Consider the following 19,899-nt stretch of genomic DNA (forward strand, 5'->3'; position numbering starts at 1 on the left):
CGACTACATCAACCAAGTTAACGCTTCCGTTGTCGATCTACAAGGGTACGTAGATCACCCTCTCCCCTCTCGTTGCTATGCATCACCATGATCTTGCGTGTGCGTAGAATTTTTTTTGAAATTACTACGTTCCCCAACAGTGGTATCAGAGCCTAGGTTTTATGTGTTGATGTTATATGCACGAGTAGAACACAAGTGAGTTGTGGGCGATATAAGTCATACTGCTTACCAGCATGTCATACTTTGGTTCGGCGGTATTGTTGAACGAAGCGGCCCGGACCGACATTACGCGTACGCTTACGCGAGACCGGTTCTCCCGACGTGCTTTGCACATAGGTGGCTTGCGGGTGACAGTTTCTCCAATTTTAGTTGAACCGAGTGTGACTACGCCCGGTCCTTGTGAAGGTTAAAACAGCACCAACTTGACAAACTATCGTTGTGGTTTTGATGCGTAGGTAAGATTGGTTCTTGCTTAAGCCCGTAGCAGCCACGTAAAACATGCAACAACAAAGTAGAGGACGTCTAACTTGTTTTTGCAGGGCATTTTGTGATGTGATATGGTCAAGACATGATGCTAAATTTTATTGTATGAGATGATCATGTTTTGTAACCGAGTTATCGGCAACTGGCAGGAGCCATATGGTTGTCGCTTTATTGTATGCAATGCAATCGCGCTGTAATGCTTTACTTTATCACTAAGCGGTAGCGACAGTTGTAGAAGCATAAGATTGGCGAGACGACAACGATGCTACGATGGAGATCAAGGTGTCGCGCCGGTGAAGATGGTGATCATGATGGTGCTTCGGAGATGGAGATCACAAGCACAAGATGATGATGGCCATATCATATCACTTATATTGATTGCATGTGATGTTTATCTTTTATGCATCTTATCTTGCTTTGATTGACGGTAGCATTATAAGATGATCTCTCACTAATTATCAAGAAGTGTTCTCCCTGAGTATGCACCGTTGCGAAAGTTCTTCGTGCTGAGACACCACGTGATCATCGGGTGTGATAGGCTCTACGTTCAAATACAACGGGTGCAAAACAGTTGCACACGCAGAATACTCAGGTTATACTTGACGAGCCAAGCATATATAGATATGGCCTCGGAACACGAAGACCGAAAGGTCGAGCGTGAATCATATAGCAGATATGATCAACATAGCGATGTTCACCAATGAAACTACTCCATCTCACGTGATGATCGGACATGGTTTAGTTGATTTGGATCATGTAATCACTTAGAGGATTAGAGGGATGCCTATCTAAGTGGGAGTTCTTAAGTAATATGATTAATTGAACTTAAATTTATCATGAACTTAGTCCTGGTAGTATTTTGCAGATCAATAGCCCACGTTGTTGCTTCCCTGTGTTTATTTTGATATGTTCCTAGAGAAAATTGTGTTGAAAGATGTTAGTAGCAATGATGCAGATTGGATCCGTGATCTGAGGTTTATCCTCATTGCTGCATAGAAGAATTATGTCCTTGATGCACCGCTAGGTGACGGACCTATTGCAGGAGCAGATGCAGATGTTATGAACGTTTGGCTAGCTCAATATGATGACTACTTGATAGTTTAGTGCACCATGCTTAATGGCTTAGAATCGGGACTTCAAAGATGTTTTGAACGTCATGGAGCATATGAGATGTTCCAGGAGTTGAAGTTAATATTTCAAGCAAATACCCGAGTTGAGAGATATGAAGTCTCCAACAAGTTCTATAGCTAAAAGATGGAGGAGAATCGCTCAACTAGTGAGCATGTGCCTAGATTGTCTGAGTACTACAATCGCTTGAATCAAGTGGGAGTTAATCTTCCAGATAAGATAGTGATTGACAGAATTCTCTAGTCACCATCACCAAGTTAGTAGAACTTCGTGATGAACTATGATATGCAAGGGATAACGGAAACGATTCCCAAGCTCTTCGTAATGCGGAAATTGACGAAGGTAGAGATAAAAAAACATCAAATGTTAATGGTAGACAAGACCACTAGTTTCAAGAAAAGGGCAGCGGGAAGAAGGGGAACTTCAAGAAGAACAACAAGCAAGTTGCTGCTCAAGTGAAGAAGCCCAAGTCTGGTCCTAAGCCTGAGACTAAGTGTTTCTACTGCAAAGGGACTGGTCACTGGAAGCGGAACTACCCCATGTGATTGGCAGATAAGAAGGATGGCAAAGTGAACATAAGTATATTTGATATACATGTTATTGATGTGTACTTTACTAGTGTTTATAGCAACCCCACAGTATTTGATACTAGTTCAGTTGCTAAGATTAGTAACTCGAAACGGGAGTTGCAGAATAAACAGAGACTAGTTAAGGGTGGAGTGACGATGTGTGTTGGAAGTGGTTCCAAGATTGATATGATCATCATCGCACACTCCCTATACTTTCGGGATTAGTGTTGAACCTGAATAAGTGTTATTTGGTGTTTGCGTTGAGCATGAATATGATTTGATCATGTTTATTGTAATACAGTTATTCATTTAAGTAAGAGAATAAATTGTTGTTCTGTTTACATGAATAAAACCTTATATGGTTACACACCCAATGAAAATAGTTCGTTGGATCTCGATCGTAGTGATACATATAATCATAATATTGAAACCAAAAGATGCAAAGTTAATAATGATAGTGCAACTTAGTTGTAGCACTGCCGTTTAGGTCATATTGGTGTAAAGCGCATGAAGAAACTCCATGCTGATGGGATTTTGGAATCACTTGATGCTTGCGAACCATGCTTCATGGGCAAGATGACTAAGACTCCGTTCTCCGGAGCGAGCAACTGACTTATTGGAAATAATACATACTGATGTATGCGGTCCGATGAGTGTTAAGGCTCACGGCAAGTATCGTTATTTTCTGAACTTCACAGATGATTTGAGCAGATATGGGTATATCTATTTGATGAAACATAAGTCTGAAACATTTGAAAAGTTCAAAGAATTTCAGAGTGAAGTGGAAATCATCGTGACAAGAAAATAAAGTTTCTACGATCTGATCGCGGAGACAAATATTTGAGTTACGAGTTTGGTCTTCAATTAAAACAATGTGGAATAGTTTCAAAAACTCATGCCACATGGAACACCACAGCATAATGGTGTGTCCGAACGTCATAACCGTACTTTATTGGATATAGTGCAATCTATGATGTTTCTTACCGATCTACCACTATCGTTTTGGGGTTATGCATTAGAGACAGCTGCATTCACGTTAAAAGGGCACCATCTAAATCTGTTGAGACGACACCGTATGAACTGTGGTTTGGCAAGAAACCAAAGTTGTCGTTTCTCAAAGTTTAGGGTTGCAATGCTTATGTGAAAAAGTTTCATCCTGATAAGCTCAAACCCAAATCGGAAAAGTGTGTCTTCATAGGATACCCAAAAAGTTACTGTTGGGTACACCTTCTATCACAGATCCAAAGGCAAGACATTCGTTGCTAAGAATGGATCCTTTCTAGAGAAGGAGGTTCTCTCGAAAGAAGTGAGTGGGAGGAAAGTAGAACTTGATAAGGTAATTGTACCTTCTCCCTTATTGGAAAGTAGTTCATCACAGAAATCTGTTCCTATGACTACTACACCAATTAGTGAGGAAGCTAATGATGATGATCATGTAACTTCAGATCAAGTTACTACCGAATCTCGTAGGTAAACCAGAGTGAGATCCGCACCAGAGTGGTACGGTAATCCTGTTCTGGAGGTCATGCTACTTGACCATGACGAACCTACGAACTATGAAGAAGCGATGGTGAGCCCAGATTCCGCAAAATGGCTTGAGGCCATGAAATCTGAGATGGGATCCATGTATGAGAACAAAGTATGGACTTTGGTTGACTTGACCGATGATCGGCAAGCAATTGAGAATAAATGGATCTTCAAGAGGAAGACGGACGCCGATAGTCGCAAAAGGTTTTCGACAAGTTCAAGGTGTTGACTATGATGAGAGTTTCTCCCTCGTATCGATGCTTAAGTTTGTCCGAATCATGTTAGCAATTGCCGCATTTTATGAAATCTGGCAAATGGATAAACAAAACTGCATTCCTTAATAGATTTATTAAAGAAGAGTTGTATATGATACAACCATAAGGTTTTGTCAATCCTAAAGGTGCTAACAAAATATGCAAGCTCCAGCGATCCATCTATGGACTGGTGCAAGCATCTCGGAGTTGGAATATACGCTTTGATAAGTTGATCAAAGCATATAGTTTTATACAGACTTGCGATGAAGCCTGTATTTACAAGAAAGTGAGTGGGAGCACTACAACATTTCTGATAAGTATATGTGAATGACATATTGTTGATCGGAAATAATGTAGAATTATTCTGCAAAGCATAAAGGAGTGTTTGAAAGGAATTTTCCAAAGAAAGACCTCGGTGAAGCTGCTGACATATTGAACATCAAGATCTATAGAGATAGATCAAGACGCTTGATAAGTTTTTTTTCAATGAGTACATACCTTGACAAGATTTTGAAGTAGTTCAAAATAGAACAGTTAAAGAAAGAGTTCTTGTCTGTGTTACAAGGTGTGAAATTGAATAAGACTCAAAACCCGACCACGACAGAAGATAGAAAGAGAATGAAAGTCATTCCCTATGTCTCAGCCATAGGTTCTATAAAGTATGCCATGCTATGTACCAGATCTATTGTATACCCTACACTGATTTTGGCAAGGTAGTACAATAGTGATATAGGAGTAGATCACTGGACAGCGGTCAAAATTATCCTTGGTGGAATAAGGATATGTTTCTCGATTATGGAGGTGACAAAAAGGTTCGTCGTAAAGGGTTAGGTCGATGCAAGTTTTGACACTAATCCAGATGACTCTAAGTCTCAATCTGGACACATATTGAAAGTGGGAGCAATTAGCTAGAGTAGCTCCGTGCAGAGCATTGTTGACATAGAAATTTGCAAAATACATACGGATCTGAATGTGGCAGACCCGTTGACTAAACTTCTCTCACAAGCAAAACATGATCACACCTTAGTACTCTTTGGGTGTTAATTGCATAGCGATGTGAACTAGATTACTGAATCTCGTAAACCCTTTGGGTGATGGTCACATGAAGATGTGAACTAATCACATAAAGATGTGAACTATTAGTGTTAAATCACATGGTGATGTGAACTAGATTATTGACTCTAGTGCAAGTGGGAGACTGAAGGAAATATGCCCTAGAGGCAATAATAAAGTTATTATTTATTTCCTTATATCATGATAAAAGTTTATTATTCATGCTAGAATTGTATTAACCGGAAACATAATACATGTGTGAATACATAGACAAACAGAGTGTCACTAGTATGCCTCTACTTGACTAGCTCGTCAATCAAAGATGGTTATGTTTCCTAACCATGGACAAAGAGTTGTTATTTGATTAACGGGATCACATCATTAGTTGAATGATCTGATTGACATGACCCATTCCATTAGCTTAGCACCCGATTGTTTAGTGTGTTGCTATTGCTTTCTTCATGACTTATGCATGTTCCTATGACTATGAGATTATGCAACTCCCGTTTGCCAGAGGAACACTTTGTGTGCTACCAAACGTCACAACGTAATTGGGTGATTATAAAGGAGCTCTACAGGTGTCTCCAAAGGTACATGTTGGGTTGGCGTATTTCGAGATTAGGATTTGTCACTCTGATTGTCGGAGAGGTATCTCTGGGCCCTCTCGGTAATGCACATCACTTAAGCCTTGCAAGCATTGCAACTAATGAGTTAGTTGCGGGATGACGTATTACAGAACGAGTAAAGAGACTTGCCGGTAACGAGATTGAACTAGGTATAGGATACCGACGATCGAATCTCGGGCAAGTAACATACCGATGACAAAGGGAACAACGTATGTTGTTATGCGGTCTGACCGATAAAAGATCTTCGTAGAATATGTAGGAACCAACATGGGCATCCAGGTCCCGCTATTGGTTATTGACCGGAGACGTGTCTCGGTCATGTCTACATTGTTCTCGAACCCGTAGGGTCCGCACGCTTAAGGTTTCGATGACAGTTATATTATGAGTTTATGCGTTTTGATGTACCGAAGGTTGTTCGGAGTCCCGGATGTGATCACGGACATGACGAGGAGTCTCGAAATGTCTGAGACATAAAGATTGATATATTGGAAGCCTATGTTTGGATATCGGAAGTGTTCCGGGTGAAATGGGATTTTACCGGATTACCGGGAGGTTACCGGAACCCCCCGGGAGGTATATGGGCCTTAGTGGGCCTTAGTGGAAGAGAGGAGAGGTGGCCAGAGATGGGCCGCGTGCCCCTCCCCCCTTGGTCCGAATAGGACAAGGAGAGGGGGCCGGCCCCCCTTCCTCCTCTCTCTCCTCTTCCCCCCCCCCTCCGCGAATCCTATTCCAACTAGGAAAGGGGGGGAGTCCTACTCCATGAGGGAGTAGGACTCCTCCTGGCGCACCTCCTCTTGGCTGGCCGCCCCCCCTCTTTTTGAAACTTTATATACGGAGGCAAGGGGCACCCCTAAGGACATAAGTTGATCCACGTGATCATATTCTTAGCCGTGTGCGGTGCCCCCTTCCACCATAGTCCTCGATAATATTGTAGCGGTGCTTAGGCGAAGCCCTGCGACAGTAGTACATCAAGATCGTCACAGCGCCGTCGTGCTGACGGAACTCTTCCCCGACACTTTGCTGTATCGGAGTCCGGGGATCGTCATCGAGCTGAACGTGTGCTAGAACTCGGAGGTGCCGTAGTTTCGGTGCTTGATCGGTCGGGCCGTGAAGACGTACGACTACATCAACCAAGTTAACACTTCCGTTGTCGATCTACAAGGGTACGTAGATCACACTCTCCCCTCTCGTTGCTATGCATCACCATGATCTTGCGTGTGCGTAGGAATTTTTTTGAAATTACTACGTTCCCCAACAGAGTATTCCTCTAAAGGTTGTGCTACTTCGCTCAATGCGGTTCCAGTCTATTTCCATTTTTTGAAGGGTTTCGTCATAAATGAGGTTCAATCCGCTGCCGCCGTCCATGAGTACCTTGGTAAGACGAAAGCCGTCCACTATTGGACTGAGGACCAATGCGGCTGGTGCTCGGGCTGTTCGGAATTTAGGTTCATCACTGGCGTTAAAGGTAATAGCCGTGTCACTCCATGGGTTTATTGTTGCTACTTGGTAGACTTCGGCAAGGCTGCGGAGTGTCCTTTTTCGCATATTATTTGATGCGAAAGTCTCGAAGACTGTTAATACCGTATTGGTGTCTCTGGGGTGGCTTTCTGTGGCCTCCGGAATTAGGAGATCTTCGCCAATTTTGGCCACCTTCCGGAGTATCCAACATGCTCTAAGGCTGTGAGTTGGTGTGGCGTCCTCTGTACTGTGAATTTTACAGGGTCCATTAAGCCATCCTTCTAGTACGGTTCCATGCCCTGTAGAGGGTTTTTGCTTTTTGGTGTTTGACCCAGGTGTCTGGCGATGATGCACCCTTTTATTTCGGACTGGGTTTGTATTCAGGGCCGGATCGTCCCAAAATTTTATTTCGGTTTTCCAGGCGCTTTCCATCGCACAGTACTTTCGTACAATGGACGCTAAGTCAGCGAAGCGTGTAATATCACGGCGACTTATGGCGTTGAGGATACCCTTGTCCGTGCAATTATTGCAGAAGATTGAGATTGCGTCTTCCTCGCGGTAGTCCCTTGTCCTATTCCTAACCAGGAGGAATCTGGCCCAGTAATGATGTACTGTTTCATCGGGCTCTTGCCTGATTTGGGATAGATCGCTTATATTCGGGTGGGTGGGTGGAATTAAATCCGAAGCCTCACCCAATCTGAGGCTCAGAGGTCGAGGAATTTCCGAACTCGAAAATTTGGATTCCTGGATGTTGTCCAATGAATCCAGCCCGTCGCCTGACTCTAAGTTCAGGTCTTGAGTGATATCCTCCCCTCCGCGGGTATCCGGCTTGGAGGGATCGGGAATCCGGACGTAGCTAGTCCTTAAGATAGATGAAGGGTCACCGCACTGTCCCTCTACCACGACAACGTGATGGGTGACTTGGGGAGAGTTAATCTCTCTCAGGTCGGGTTTAGGCCCAATCTGGTCGTAATCCGTAGCGACTCGCAGGGCGGCGATGCGATCCAAGAGCTCGTTTATGGAGGAGAGCTCCATTGGATCTAACTGCTCGGCGAGTTCCGAGCTGACATGAAGATTGTTTTCGATGGCTCGAGAGGTCATCGTCGGCGCAGAAGCCGAACAGGCGGTCATAAGAAAACCACCTAGCCAGAGGGTTTGGTCGAGAACCAAAGCTCCCTTAGCAACGGTGCCGTCTTTAAAGACGGGGCGAGGCATCCTTCCTGATGGCGACGACACAGAGGAACTCTCAATGAAAGCACCAATGTCGGTGTCAAAACCGGCGGATCTCGGGTAGGGGGTCCCGAACTGTACGTCTAGGCCGGATGGTAACAGGAGGCAAGAGACACAAAGTTTTACCCAGGTTCGGGCCCTCTTGATGGAGGTAAAACCCTACGTCCTGCTTGATTAATATTGATGATATGGGTAATACAAGAGTAGATCTACCACGAGATCGGAGAGGCTAAACCCTAGAAGCTAGCCTATGGTATGATTGTTCTTCTGTATGTTGTCCTACGAACTAAAACCCTCCGGTTTATATAGACACCGGAGAGGGTTAGGGTTACACAAAGTCGGTTACAATGGTAGGAGATCTACATATCCGTATCGCCAAGCTTGCCTTCCACGCCAAGGAAAGTCCCTTCCGGACACGGGACGAAGTCTTCAATCTTGTATCTTCATAGTCCAGGAGTCCGGCTGAAGGTATAGTCCGACCATCCGGACACCCCCTAATCCAGGACTCCCTCAGGTCCTTTGCAGCGGCAGTTTCAGAGGAGGTTGGGTCCATTATTGTCTTCAAGTTTGGCTACGAGCACGAAGCTTTGCGCAGTGGTGCATCCTTTCAAGTCCGTAGTTAGTCCTGTTGGTGCAGGTCGTCCTGTAGGGTGATGGCCGCAGCATGGCGTTGCCTCTGCTTGCTATCGCTTCTGCCTTCGAGTGTGCTTCGCTTTGCTCCTTGTATCAGCCGCTTTGCTTCTATTTGCTTTTCCTTGTAATTTGGTGATCTTGTAATCCTGGCCGGTTGATGGCTTTGTTAATTCAAAGTCGGGCTCTTCTTGAGCCTTCGTTCTAAAAAAAGGTTAGCTGGGCTTAACTAGGCCTATCTACACAGTACTCACAAAGTGGGCCCTACAAATTTGGGGGCTTGTGCGGCCAGCACGTGTTGTACACCCCTGGGCCCGGGCCTGACGGGAGGTTGCTCACCTTTTATATTCATGGCATGCTGACCGGCACAACGACCGTTTGTCCCGAATCCAGCTATAAAGCCTGGCGTCGGCGCCCCGAAACCCTAGATCAACCCAGCCATGCTTCCATTTTTCTTACCTCCACCCTCGATTCGGACCTCTCCCATTGTTGATTCGACCCACCATTGTCGCTTTTCCTCGGGGTCGAGGTCGCAGCCGCCAATCGAGCTCCGACACCTCAAGCAGCCCTGTGTCGCCTACCCTGCGCTGCTACTGCTCTGCGCTACCTCCCGCAGCCCAAGCGCCGACTTCCTCAACCCAGGCACCGCCTCTCCCGAGCCTTATCGCCGCCTCCCCTCAGCCTCTTGTCATCCTCTTCGACCGGCTTCGCTCGCCATCAGCACCCCCCTAGGCCCTAAGTCGATGTTGTAGTCATCGTCGCTGGTGCCATCCCCGAAGTATTGAGGCGTTCGGTGCCACCGTGGGGGAAATCCGCCACGCCGATGTTGGTTGCACGGTGGTTGGGTTCTTCGGCACGACAAATGAGACATCGTGTTCCTACGACGCCACCGTAGTTTGCTTCTTCGAGCAGCGGGCGAGACTTAATTTCCCGGCAGATGCCATGACTACTCTTGCCCCTACCGCCGTTCGGACACATCTCGAGCAGAGGAGAATGATGCAACGACGAGTTGGTGGCCAAGATGATCAAGGGTGAGTCATACGTTCTCACCGTCAACGTAGAGCACGCTGAGTTCGCCCACCACAAAGTTGAGAACAAGCATTTGTTCGGTGAACTCGACAAGCTCCTCGAGGAGGAGGAGATGTCGTGCAGCCGGCCCACCGCCACCACCAACAAGCACCCCCTCACCCGGGTTGGAGGGGAAGGGTGATCCCCGACTCAAGTAGACCTAGATAGTATGTAGTTTCATATGTTTGAGATCGATGTTTGGGCTAGTTCGATGTCGATTAGTAGGCATGCACTCTATAATTATACTTTGTGATACCATTGTCAAATTTTGCAATTAACTAGTTTAAGTTAGTGTTTGAAATGCGTTTGTGTGAAAAATCCGTGTTCGATTTTGTTGTTGTTGAGGGATTAAGTTTCAAAGGATTTGATAGGTAAAGAAACGCATAATCTCTTAAGAAATATAAAATGTAAAATAAAATGTAGTACATTTTATATGGTAGAGTACTTGCTAGAGATGCCATGCAAGATGCCCTTGCACAGCCCCGTGCGCCACCATTATGGAACTTGACAGCATAAACGGCACCGCCGGCCAAATTTGGTTGCTAGTAACACAGATGCGACACACTTGATCAATGTCGTTGTCATTTTCCGTTTCCGAACTAGCGACCCCAACCTCACCGTAGGATCCAACGACAAAGCAACCACGCAACCGCGGCAACACTATAGAATGAGCGGTAACACATGCCAAGAATAGGCCCACACGGCGCACAAAAGACTAAGGATTTGCTCTCTTGTCATCATCACCATCTGCGATCCTCGACCACAGTTCCAACTCCAGAAATGACACAACGATAGTCCGCGTCGGACATATACATGCGTGCCCGACTACCTCGACCGGCGCCGTCATGGTCGCCAAACAGAGATGGCACACGTTTCGCTTGGCATGACAGGGTATCAGGGGGGAGAGGGAGTCTGCACGGCACGGCGTGCCAGCTGCCATGCGCTTCGCGTTCGCAGCTTAGGCCTCAGCTAGCCAGTCAGGTAGGTGTAAGCAACAATTGACACGCATGTCCGTGTCAGCGTGTGCAGTCGCTAGATTCTCACGTCTTCGTGTCTTTTCTGAAAACAGTGGCTGGGTTACTGAAACTGGCACGCACGACATGCATATGCATACCCAGCACAGGATGGTACGTGTGCATGTGGGTCATTTCCTCTTGGATAGATATAGATGCTTTGGCATCAAGCGTTCAAGATCATCAGTAGCACTGGCAATGGCCCGATAGACCGCACGGCAAAGCCCCGGCCCACGCACCCCATAATCTCACCGTTGCCGCGAGACCTCGCGTTCGTGCGTGCATGTGCTCCATCACTAGGGCTGCTCAGCTCATGTGGCAGTGGCACGACGGCGACGTGTCACATTGATCTGTCATGTACTAGTACTCCGGCACACTGCACGCGTATTGGATACGCACATTCCTGTGCATTCGGTGCGGATGATTGATACGTATTGCTAGTAATGTGCCAGGGCTTTTCGCTGTCACAGCGAGCACGGTAACGATGCCAGTAGCGCTTCATGATTGCATGCAGTTTGCATGTATGCTCACGTCGCTCCTCGGTAGGTAGGCTGAACGTACACCTCAGTTGATTCCTGGCAGCCTGGCACACAATGTTGGCGGACGACGACGACGAACGACGACGCTCGTGGCAGAGAGCGAGAGACGAGCTCGTGCTGGGGGATGATGCTCGTAGATGGGCGACGTGTCCTTGGTGAAGGCCCAACACGCATGCTGTCAAGGCGTTTTCGCGACGGAGACAATGCTCGTGATGGAGTCACGTTGATAAATATCCGAGATGATGTTCCCAGCGGGAGGGCGGTTTTGATAGTCACAATGCGCGTTCTCGTGGCGTTTTCAAACGGAGACAATGTTCACCGCGAGGCCGTGCTCGAATCGGAGGTGGCGCCTAGCTACTGTCGAGGCCCGGTTGTTAGAGCATTTCTAACAGTCGCGCCAAAAGACGCGCGTGCAAGGTAAATTGACTTTTAAGCACGAGAGGGATGTTTTCGCGCGCTTCAGCGGTGGTGGAAAATTAGCGCGCGGGAAACGATTGCGCGCGCGGAAAAAGGCGGCCGCTCGCGCGTTACATTTGACGCGCCGCGTTCGGTGCGCCTATAAATTGCAGCGCCCTCTGTCGCTCTTTCCATCTTTTCATCGCCCTCTGCCGTTCTCTCCATCTCTTCATCGCCTTCTGCCGCGCTCTGCCACCGACACGCCACCATGCCGCCTCGCCGCCGGGGAGGTATGGGCTACCGCAGCGTCCGCGTGCGTCCGTCCGGCACCTACTCCGCCGAGATCCGGTCGGGCGACGGCATGCGGCTCCGTCTCGGAATCTTCGACACCGCCCGGGAGGGTGCATGCGCGTACAACGCTGCGGCGTGGCGCCTCCTACGGTCCCGTCAGGACATGAACTTCGCCGATGTGGCGACGCGGGAGCGCGCACAGGAGTTGGCGTCTTTCCCGCGGCTTCTCACCGACGAGGATCGTCGCAAGCACCAGAGGCGGGAGCATCGTCTCAGACTGGCCGGGATGGACGAGCAAGCCATGGCGCTGTGGAGCCATCGCTTTCCGGAAGACACCAACGAGGAACAGTTTTTCTCCCAGAGAAGGGCGAAAAGGAGGAAGGAGCGAGCCGACTATCGCGAGGACAAGCAAACGCGGAAGGCGGTCGCTAAATACAACCAAGCGCTTGGAGATGCGTCCTCCTGAAACTCCGGCGACGAGCGGTTCCTTGACGCCTACGCTCCGACGTCGGAGGAGGACATCACTGAGATAGAGTCCGAGTCGAACGAGTAGTAGTAGTAGGAGAATTATCTACGAACCCAAATATGTATCGAATCATAGTAAAAAAAACTGAAATATAGCGCGTCCGCTGGAGCGGCGTGGGCGCGCTTTAATTTGCGACGGCCGCTGGAGCCAGCGCACCGCCGCGCGCAAAAGCTGGCTAACCCGGCGCTGTATCGTGACTTTTAACGCGCGACGTGTTGCGCGTCTATTGGAGATGCTCTTACGGAGGTGACGCGCACAGTTGGGGTCTTCTTGTGATTGAGATGGGAGCGTTGCCGCGTTATGATGCAGGCAGGTAGCTCGGTCGCGTGTACGTTCCTTGGGTTGAAACAACAACGACCCAGGTATCTCGATGGAAAACTCGTCTCAGGACCATTCCACCTGATGGATAAGCGAGGACATGGTGTGCAATTTGAGATTCAGGGGCAGCTTCAATGGGAACCACCATATCAGTCGCAAATGTCCAGACAACGGTTCAAACGTTTTAGGCCATTCAACAGCGGTCATCGAATTTGTCTGCACCCATCCATCTCCATCTCCAAACGGGGGGGGGGGGGGGGGGGGCTCTTACGACATAAACTTACTCAAAACCAAAGCGGAGTCCGCACATTTGGACAATAACACCGTTTTTTCACTGCCTCTGCCCAATGAGCACTCGATCCCCTCCACTGGCAGCGTGTTTGGTTTGATGAAATTAGAGATGGGGAATGAGAGTTGAGGGGTGAGGAGATTAAAAGTCCACTGTTTGATTAGAGGAAATGGGAGTTTAAATGGGAAGGGGAATGAGAGTCAGGCACACAGGCTGAGCCAAGCAGGAACGATCGTCTACAGCCGTCGGATCCATCAGATGAATCCTGGCCGTTAATCACGCTCTGGCCCAGAGGTCAGAGGTCATCAACCGCATCCTTTACCAATAAGGAGGCGAGCACTCAAGTCTGGTTGATGACCTCTGACCTCTGGGCCAGAGCGTGATTAACGGCCAGGATTCATCTGATGGATCTGATGGCTATAGACGATCGTTCTTGCCAGGCTCAGCTTGTGCAGGGTGGTCCAGAGGTTGTCTGACAGACTCTAAAATCTTCTCCCGAGTGGGAGGATTGCTCTCCACTCGGTAGGATTTTTTCAAACTTAGGCGAGTACTGGACTGCAGCTAAGTCTTCTAGTGAGAGAACTTATGCGAGTACTGGACTGCAGCTAAGCCCCTGAGTGGGAGGATTGCTCTCCACTCGGTAGGATTTTTTCAAACTTAGGCGAGTACTGGACTGCAGCTAAGTCTCCTAGTGAGAGAACTTAGGCGAGTACTGGACTACAGCTAAGCCCCCGAGTGGGAGGATTGCTCTCCACTCGGTAGGATTTTTTCAAATTTAGGCGAGTACTGGACTGCAGCTAAGTCTCCTAGTGAGAGAACTTAGGCGAGTACTGGACTGTAGCTAAGCCCCCGAGTGGGAGGATTGCTCTCCACTCGGTAGGATTTTTTTAAACTTAGGCGAGTACTGGACTGCAGCTAAGTCTCCTAGTGAGAGAACTTAGGCGAGTACTGGACTGCAGCTAAGCCCCCGAGTGGGAGGATTGCTCTCCACTCAGTAGGATTTTTTCAAACTTATGCGAGTACTGGACTGTAGCTAAGTCTCCTAGTGAGAGAACTTAGGCGAGCACTAGACTGCAGCTAAGACCCCGAGTGGGAGGACTGCTCTCCACTCGGTAGGATTTTTTTAAACTTAGGCGAGTACTGGACTGCAGCTAAGTCTCCTAGTGAGAGAACTTAGGCGAGTACTGGACTGCCGCTAAGCCCCCAAGTAGGAGGATTGCTCTCCACTCGGTAGGATTTTCTTTCGAACTTAGGCAAAATGGATTCGCGACTAAGCCCACCCACTGAGGGATTTCAGAAGTAAATAAGGAGACTTAGCTGCAGTCCATTACTTACTTGAACATGATCTGTTCTATAGGCTCGTACCGATGCATCCTTTACCAATAAGGAGGCAAGCACTCAAGTCTGGTTGATGACCTGTGACCTCTGGGCCAAAGCGGGATTAACGGCCAGGATTCATCTGATGTATCCGATGGCTGTAGACGATCGTTCCTGCCTGGCTCAGCCTGTGTAGGGTGGCCTAGAGGTTGTCTGACAGACTCCAAAATCTTCCCCCGAGTGGGAGGATTTCTCTCCACTCGGTAGGATTTTTTCAAAGTTAGGCGAGTACTGGACTGCAGCTAATCTCCTAGTGAGAGAACTTAGGCGAGTACTGGACTGCAGCTAAGCCCCGAGTGGGAGGATTGCTCTCCACTCGGTAGGATTTTTTCAAACTTAGGCGAGTACTGGACTGCAGCTAAGTCTCCTAGTGAGAGAACTTAGGCGAGTACTGGACTGCAGCTAAGCCCCCGAGTGGGAGGATTGCTCTCCACTCGGTAGGATTTTTTCAAACTTAGGCGAGTACTCGACTGCAGCTAAGTCTCCTAGTGAGAGAACTTAGGCGAGTACTGGACTGCAGCTAAGCCCCCGGGTGGGAGGATTGCTCTCCACTCGGTAGGATTTTTTCAAACTTAGGCGAGTACTGGACTGCAGCTAAGTCTCCTAGTGAGAGAACTTAGGCGAGTACTGGACTGCAGCTAAGCCCCCGAGTGGGAGAATTACTCTCCACTCGGTAGGATTTTTCAAACTTAGGCGAGTACTGGACTGCGGCTAAGTCTCCTAGTGAGAGAACTTAGGCGAGTACTGGACTGCCGCTAAGCTCCCGAGTGGGAGGATTGCTCTCCACTCGCTAGGATTTTCTTTCAAACTTAGGCAAAACGGATTCGCAACTAAGCCCACCCACTGGGGGATTTCAGAAGTAAATAAGGACACAACAATCGAATGATAGGACCATAAGCTCTTGTCTTTGATAAACAAATTACAAAGGTGTTTCTTATTACATTTTATTCGAACGAGTGCTTAAGTATAAAAGGGGCGGAGCAGCTCCGCGTTCCAAGCCTGTGGCTCGTCTTTCTGATTCTCAATACTATAAAGATGGTATGCTCCGTTGTGGAGAACTTTGGTGATGATGAAGGGGCCCTCCCAAGTTGGGGCAAGCTTGTGTGGTTTCTGTTGATCCACTTGAAAAACCAGGTCTCCTTCTTGAAAGGCTCAACCCCTCACATTTCTGGCGTGGAATCGACGCAAGTCTTGCTGATAATGTTGGGGAACGTAGTAATTTCAAAAAAAAATCCTACGCACACGCAAGATCATGGTGATGCATAGCAACGAGAGGGGAGAGTGTGATCTACGTACCCTTGTAGACCGACAGCGGAAGCGTTAGCACAACGCGGTTGATGTAGTCGTACGTCTTCACGGCCCGACCGATCAAGCACCGAAACTATGGCACCTCTGAGTTTTAGCACACGTTCAGCTCGATGACGATCCCCGGACTCCGATCCAGCAAAGTGTCGGGGAAGAGTTCCGTCAGCACGACGGCGTGGTGACGATCTTGATGTACTACCGTCGCAGGGCTTCGCCTAAGTACCGCTACAATATTATCGAGGATTATGGTGGAAGGGGGCACCGCACACGGCTAAGAATATGATCACGTGGATCAACTTGTGTGTCTAGGGGTGCCCCCTGCCCCCGTATATAAAGGATCAAGGGGAGGAGGCCGGCCGGCCCCTATGGCGCGCCAAGGAGGAGTCCTCCTCCTAGTAGGAGTAGGACTCCTACTAGGAGGGGGAAAGAAGTGGGGAGGGAGAAGGAAAGGGGGGCGCCGCCCCCCCCTCTCCTAGTCCAATTCGGACCAGGGGGGAGGAGGCGCGCGGCCCACCTTTGGCTTCCCCTCTCTCTCTCCACTAAGGCCCATATGGCCCATTACTTCTCCCGGGGGGGGGGTCCGGTAACCCTCCGGCTCTCCGGTTTTCTCTGAAATTTCCCGGAACACTTCCGGTGTCCGAATATAGCCGTCCAATATATCAATCTTTATGTCTCGACCATTTCGAGACTCCTCGTCATGTCCGTGATCACATCCGGGACTCCGAACTAACTTCGGTACATCAAAACTCATAAACTCATAATATAACTGTCATCGAAACCTTAAGCGTGCGGACCCTACGGGTTCGAGAACAATATAGACATGACGGAGACACGTCTTCGGTCAATAACCAATAGCGGAACCTGGATGCTCATATTGGCTCCTACACATTATACGAAGATCTTTATTGGTCAGACCGCATAACAACATACGTTGTTCCCTTTGTCATCGGTATGTTACTTGTCCGAGATTCGATCGTCGGTATCTCAATACCTAGTTCAATCTCGTTACCGACAAGTCTCTTTACTCGTTCCATAATACATCATCTCGCAACTAACTCATTAGTTGCAATGCTTGCAAGGCTTATGTGATGTGCATTACCGAGAGGGCCCAGAGATACCTCTCCGGCAATCGGAGTGACAAATCCTAATCTCAAAATACGCCAACCCAACATTCACCTTTGGAGACACCTGTAGAGCTCCTTTATAATCGCCCAGTTACGTTGTGACGTTTGGTAGCACACAAAGTGTTTCTCCGGTAAACGGGAGTTGCATAATCTCACAGTCATAGGAACATGTATAAGTCATGAAGAAAGCAATAGCAACATACTAAACGATCGGGTGCTAAGCTAATGGAATGGGTCATGTCAATCAGATCATTCACCTAATGATGTGATCCCTTTAATCAAATAACAACTCTTTGTTCATGGTTAGGAAACATAACCATCTTTGATTAACGAGCTAGTCAAGTAGAGGCATACTAGTGACACTCTGTTTGTCTATGTATTCACACATGTATTATGTTTCCGGTTAATACAATTCTAGCATGAATAATAAACATTTATCATGATATAAGGAAATAAATAATAACTTTATTATTGCCTCTAGGGAATATTTCCTTCAGTCTCCCACTTGCACTAGAGTCAATAATCTAGATTACACAGTAATGATTCTAACACCCATGGAGCCTTGGTGCTGATCATGTTTTGCTCGTGGAAGAGGCTTAGTCAACGGGTCTGCAATATTCAGATCCGTATGTATCTTGCAAATCTCTATGTCTCCCACCTGGACTAGATCCCGGATGGAATTGAAGCGTCTCTTGATGTGCTTGGTTCTCTTGTGAAATCTGGATTCCTTTGCCAAGGCAATTGCACCAGTATTGTCACAAAAGATTTTCATTGGACCCGATGCACTAGGTATGACACCTAGATCGGATATGAACTCCTTCATCCAGACTCCTTCATTTGCTGCTTCCGAAGCAGCTATGTACTCCTCTTCACATGTAGATCCCGCCACAACACTTTGTTTAGAACTGCACCAACTGACAGCTCCACTGTTTAATGTAAACACGTATCCGATTTGCGATTTAGAATCGTCTGGATCAGTGTCAAAGCTTGCATCAACGTAACCTTTTACGATGAGCTCTTGGTCACCTCCATATATGAGAAACATATCCTTAGTCCTTTTCAGGTATTTCAGGATGCTCTTGACCGCTGTCCAGTGATCCACTCCTGGATCACTTTGGTACCTCCCTGCTTTACTTATAGCAAGGCACACATCAGGTCTGGTACACAACATTGCATACATGATAGAGCCTATGGCTGAAGCATAGGGAACATCTTTCATTTTCTCTCTATCTTCTGCAGTGGTTGGGCATTGAGTCTTACTCAACTTCACACCTTGTAACACAGGCAAGAACCCTTTCTTTGCTTGATCCATTTTGAACTTCTTCAAAACTTTGTCAAGGTATGTGCTTTGTGAAAGTCCAATTAAGCGTATTGATCTATCTCTATAGGTCTTAATGCCTAATATGTAAGCAGCTTCACCGAGGTCTTTCATTGAAAAACTCTTATTCAAGTATCCCTTTATGCTATCCAGAAATTCTATATCATTTCCAATTAGTAATATGTCATCCACATATAATATCAGAAATTCTACAGAGCTCCCACTCACTTTCTTGTAAATACAGGCTTCTCCAAAAGTCTGTATAAAACCAAATGCTTTGATCACACTATCAAAGCGTTTATTCAAACTCCGAGGGGCTTGCACCAGTCCATAAATGGATCGCTGGAGCTTGCACACTTTGTTAGCTCCCTTTGGATCGACAAAACCTTCTGGTTGCATCATATACAACTCTTCTTCCAGAAATCCATTCAGGAATGCAGTTTTGACATCCATCCGCCAAATTTCATAATCATAAAATGCGGCAATTGCTAACATGATTCGGACAGACTTAAGCATCGCTACGGGTGAGAAGGTCTCATCGTAGTCAATCCCTTGAACTTGCCGAAAACCTTTTGCGACAAGTCGAGCTTTGTAGACAGTAATATTACCGTCAGCGTCAGTCTTCTTCTTGAAGATCCATTTATTCTCAATTGCTTGCCGATCATCGGGCATGTCAACCAAAGTCCATACTTTGTTCTCATACATGGATCCCATCTCAGATTTCATGGCTTCAAGCCATTTTGCGGAATCTGGGCTCACCATCGCTTCTTCATAGTTCGTAGGTTCATCATGATCTAGTAGCATGACTTTCAGAACAGGATTACCGTACCACTCTGGCGCGGATCTCACTCTGGTTGATCTACGAGGTTCAGTAGTATCTTGTTCTGAAGTTTCATGATCATCATCATTAGCTTTCTCACTAACTGGTGTAGGTGTCACAGAAACAGGTTTTTGTGATGTACTACTTTCCAATAAGGGAGTAGGTACAGTTACCTCGTCAAGTTCTACTTTCCTCCCACTCACTTCTTTCGAGAGAAACTCCTTCTCCAGAAAGTTTCCGAATTTAGCAACAAAAGTCTTGCCTTCGGATCTGTGATAGAAGGTGTATCCAATAGTTTCCTTTGGATATCCTATGAAGACACATTTCTCCGATTTGGCTTCGAGCTTATAAGGTTGAAGCTTTTTCACATAAGCATCGCAGCCCCAAACTTTCAGAAACGGCAACTTTGGTTTCTTGCCAAACCACAGTTCATAAGGCGTCGTCTCAACGGATTTTGATGGTGCCCTATTTAACGTGAATGCGGCCGTCTCTAGAGCGTATCCCCAAAACGATAGCGGTAAATCAGTAAGAGACATCATAGATCGCACCATATCTAG

The 19,899-nt window shown here is 47.3% G+C and overlaps 1 protein-coding gene and 2 non-coding genes across 3 annotated transcripts; all 3 read left to right on the top strand.

The window, feature by feature from the left end:
* The first annotated feature begins 12,242 nt into the window (after positions 1-12,242).
* Positions 12,243-12,731, top strand: LOC147976491 (uncharacterized). Its single transcript, XM_087520881.1, has one exon. The coding sequence runs from the start codon at positions 12,243-12,245 to the stop codon at positions 12,729-12,731; it is 489 nt and encodes a 162-aa protein (XP_087377007.1).
* A 925-nt stretch (positions 12,732-13,656) lies between these two features.
* Positions 13,657-13,880, top strand: LOC147976492 (small nucleolar RNA U3). Its single transcript, XR_015602347.1, has one exon. It is a non-coding gene; the product is annotated as a small nucleolar RNA U3 (small nucleolar RNA).
* Positions 13,881-14,724: 844 nt separating this feature from the next.
* On the top strand, positions 14,725-14,938 carry LOC147976493 (small nucleolar RNA U3). The gene has a single exon (XR_015602346.1). It is a non-coding gene; the product is annotated as a small nucleolar RNA U3 (small nucleolar RNA).
* Positions 14,939-19,899: the final 4,961 nt, after the last annotated feature.

The sequence above is a fragment of the Triticum urartu genome, chromosome 4A (assembly GCF_056163025.1).
Source record: "Triticum urartu cultivar PI428250 chromosome 4A, HENAU_Tu73, whole genome shotgun sequence".
NCBI classification, from domain to species: domain Eukaryota; kingdom Viridiplantae; phylum Streptophyta; class Magnoliopsida; order Poales; family Poaceae; genus Triticum; species Triticum urartu.

Excerpts from the sequence above, each read along its gene's own strand:
- LOC147976491 (XM_087520881.1), top strand. The coding sequence starts at position 12,243 with ATGCCGCCTCGCCGCCGGGGAGGTATGGGCTACCGCAGCGTCCGCGTG.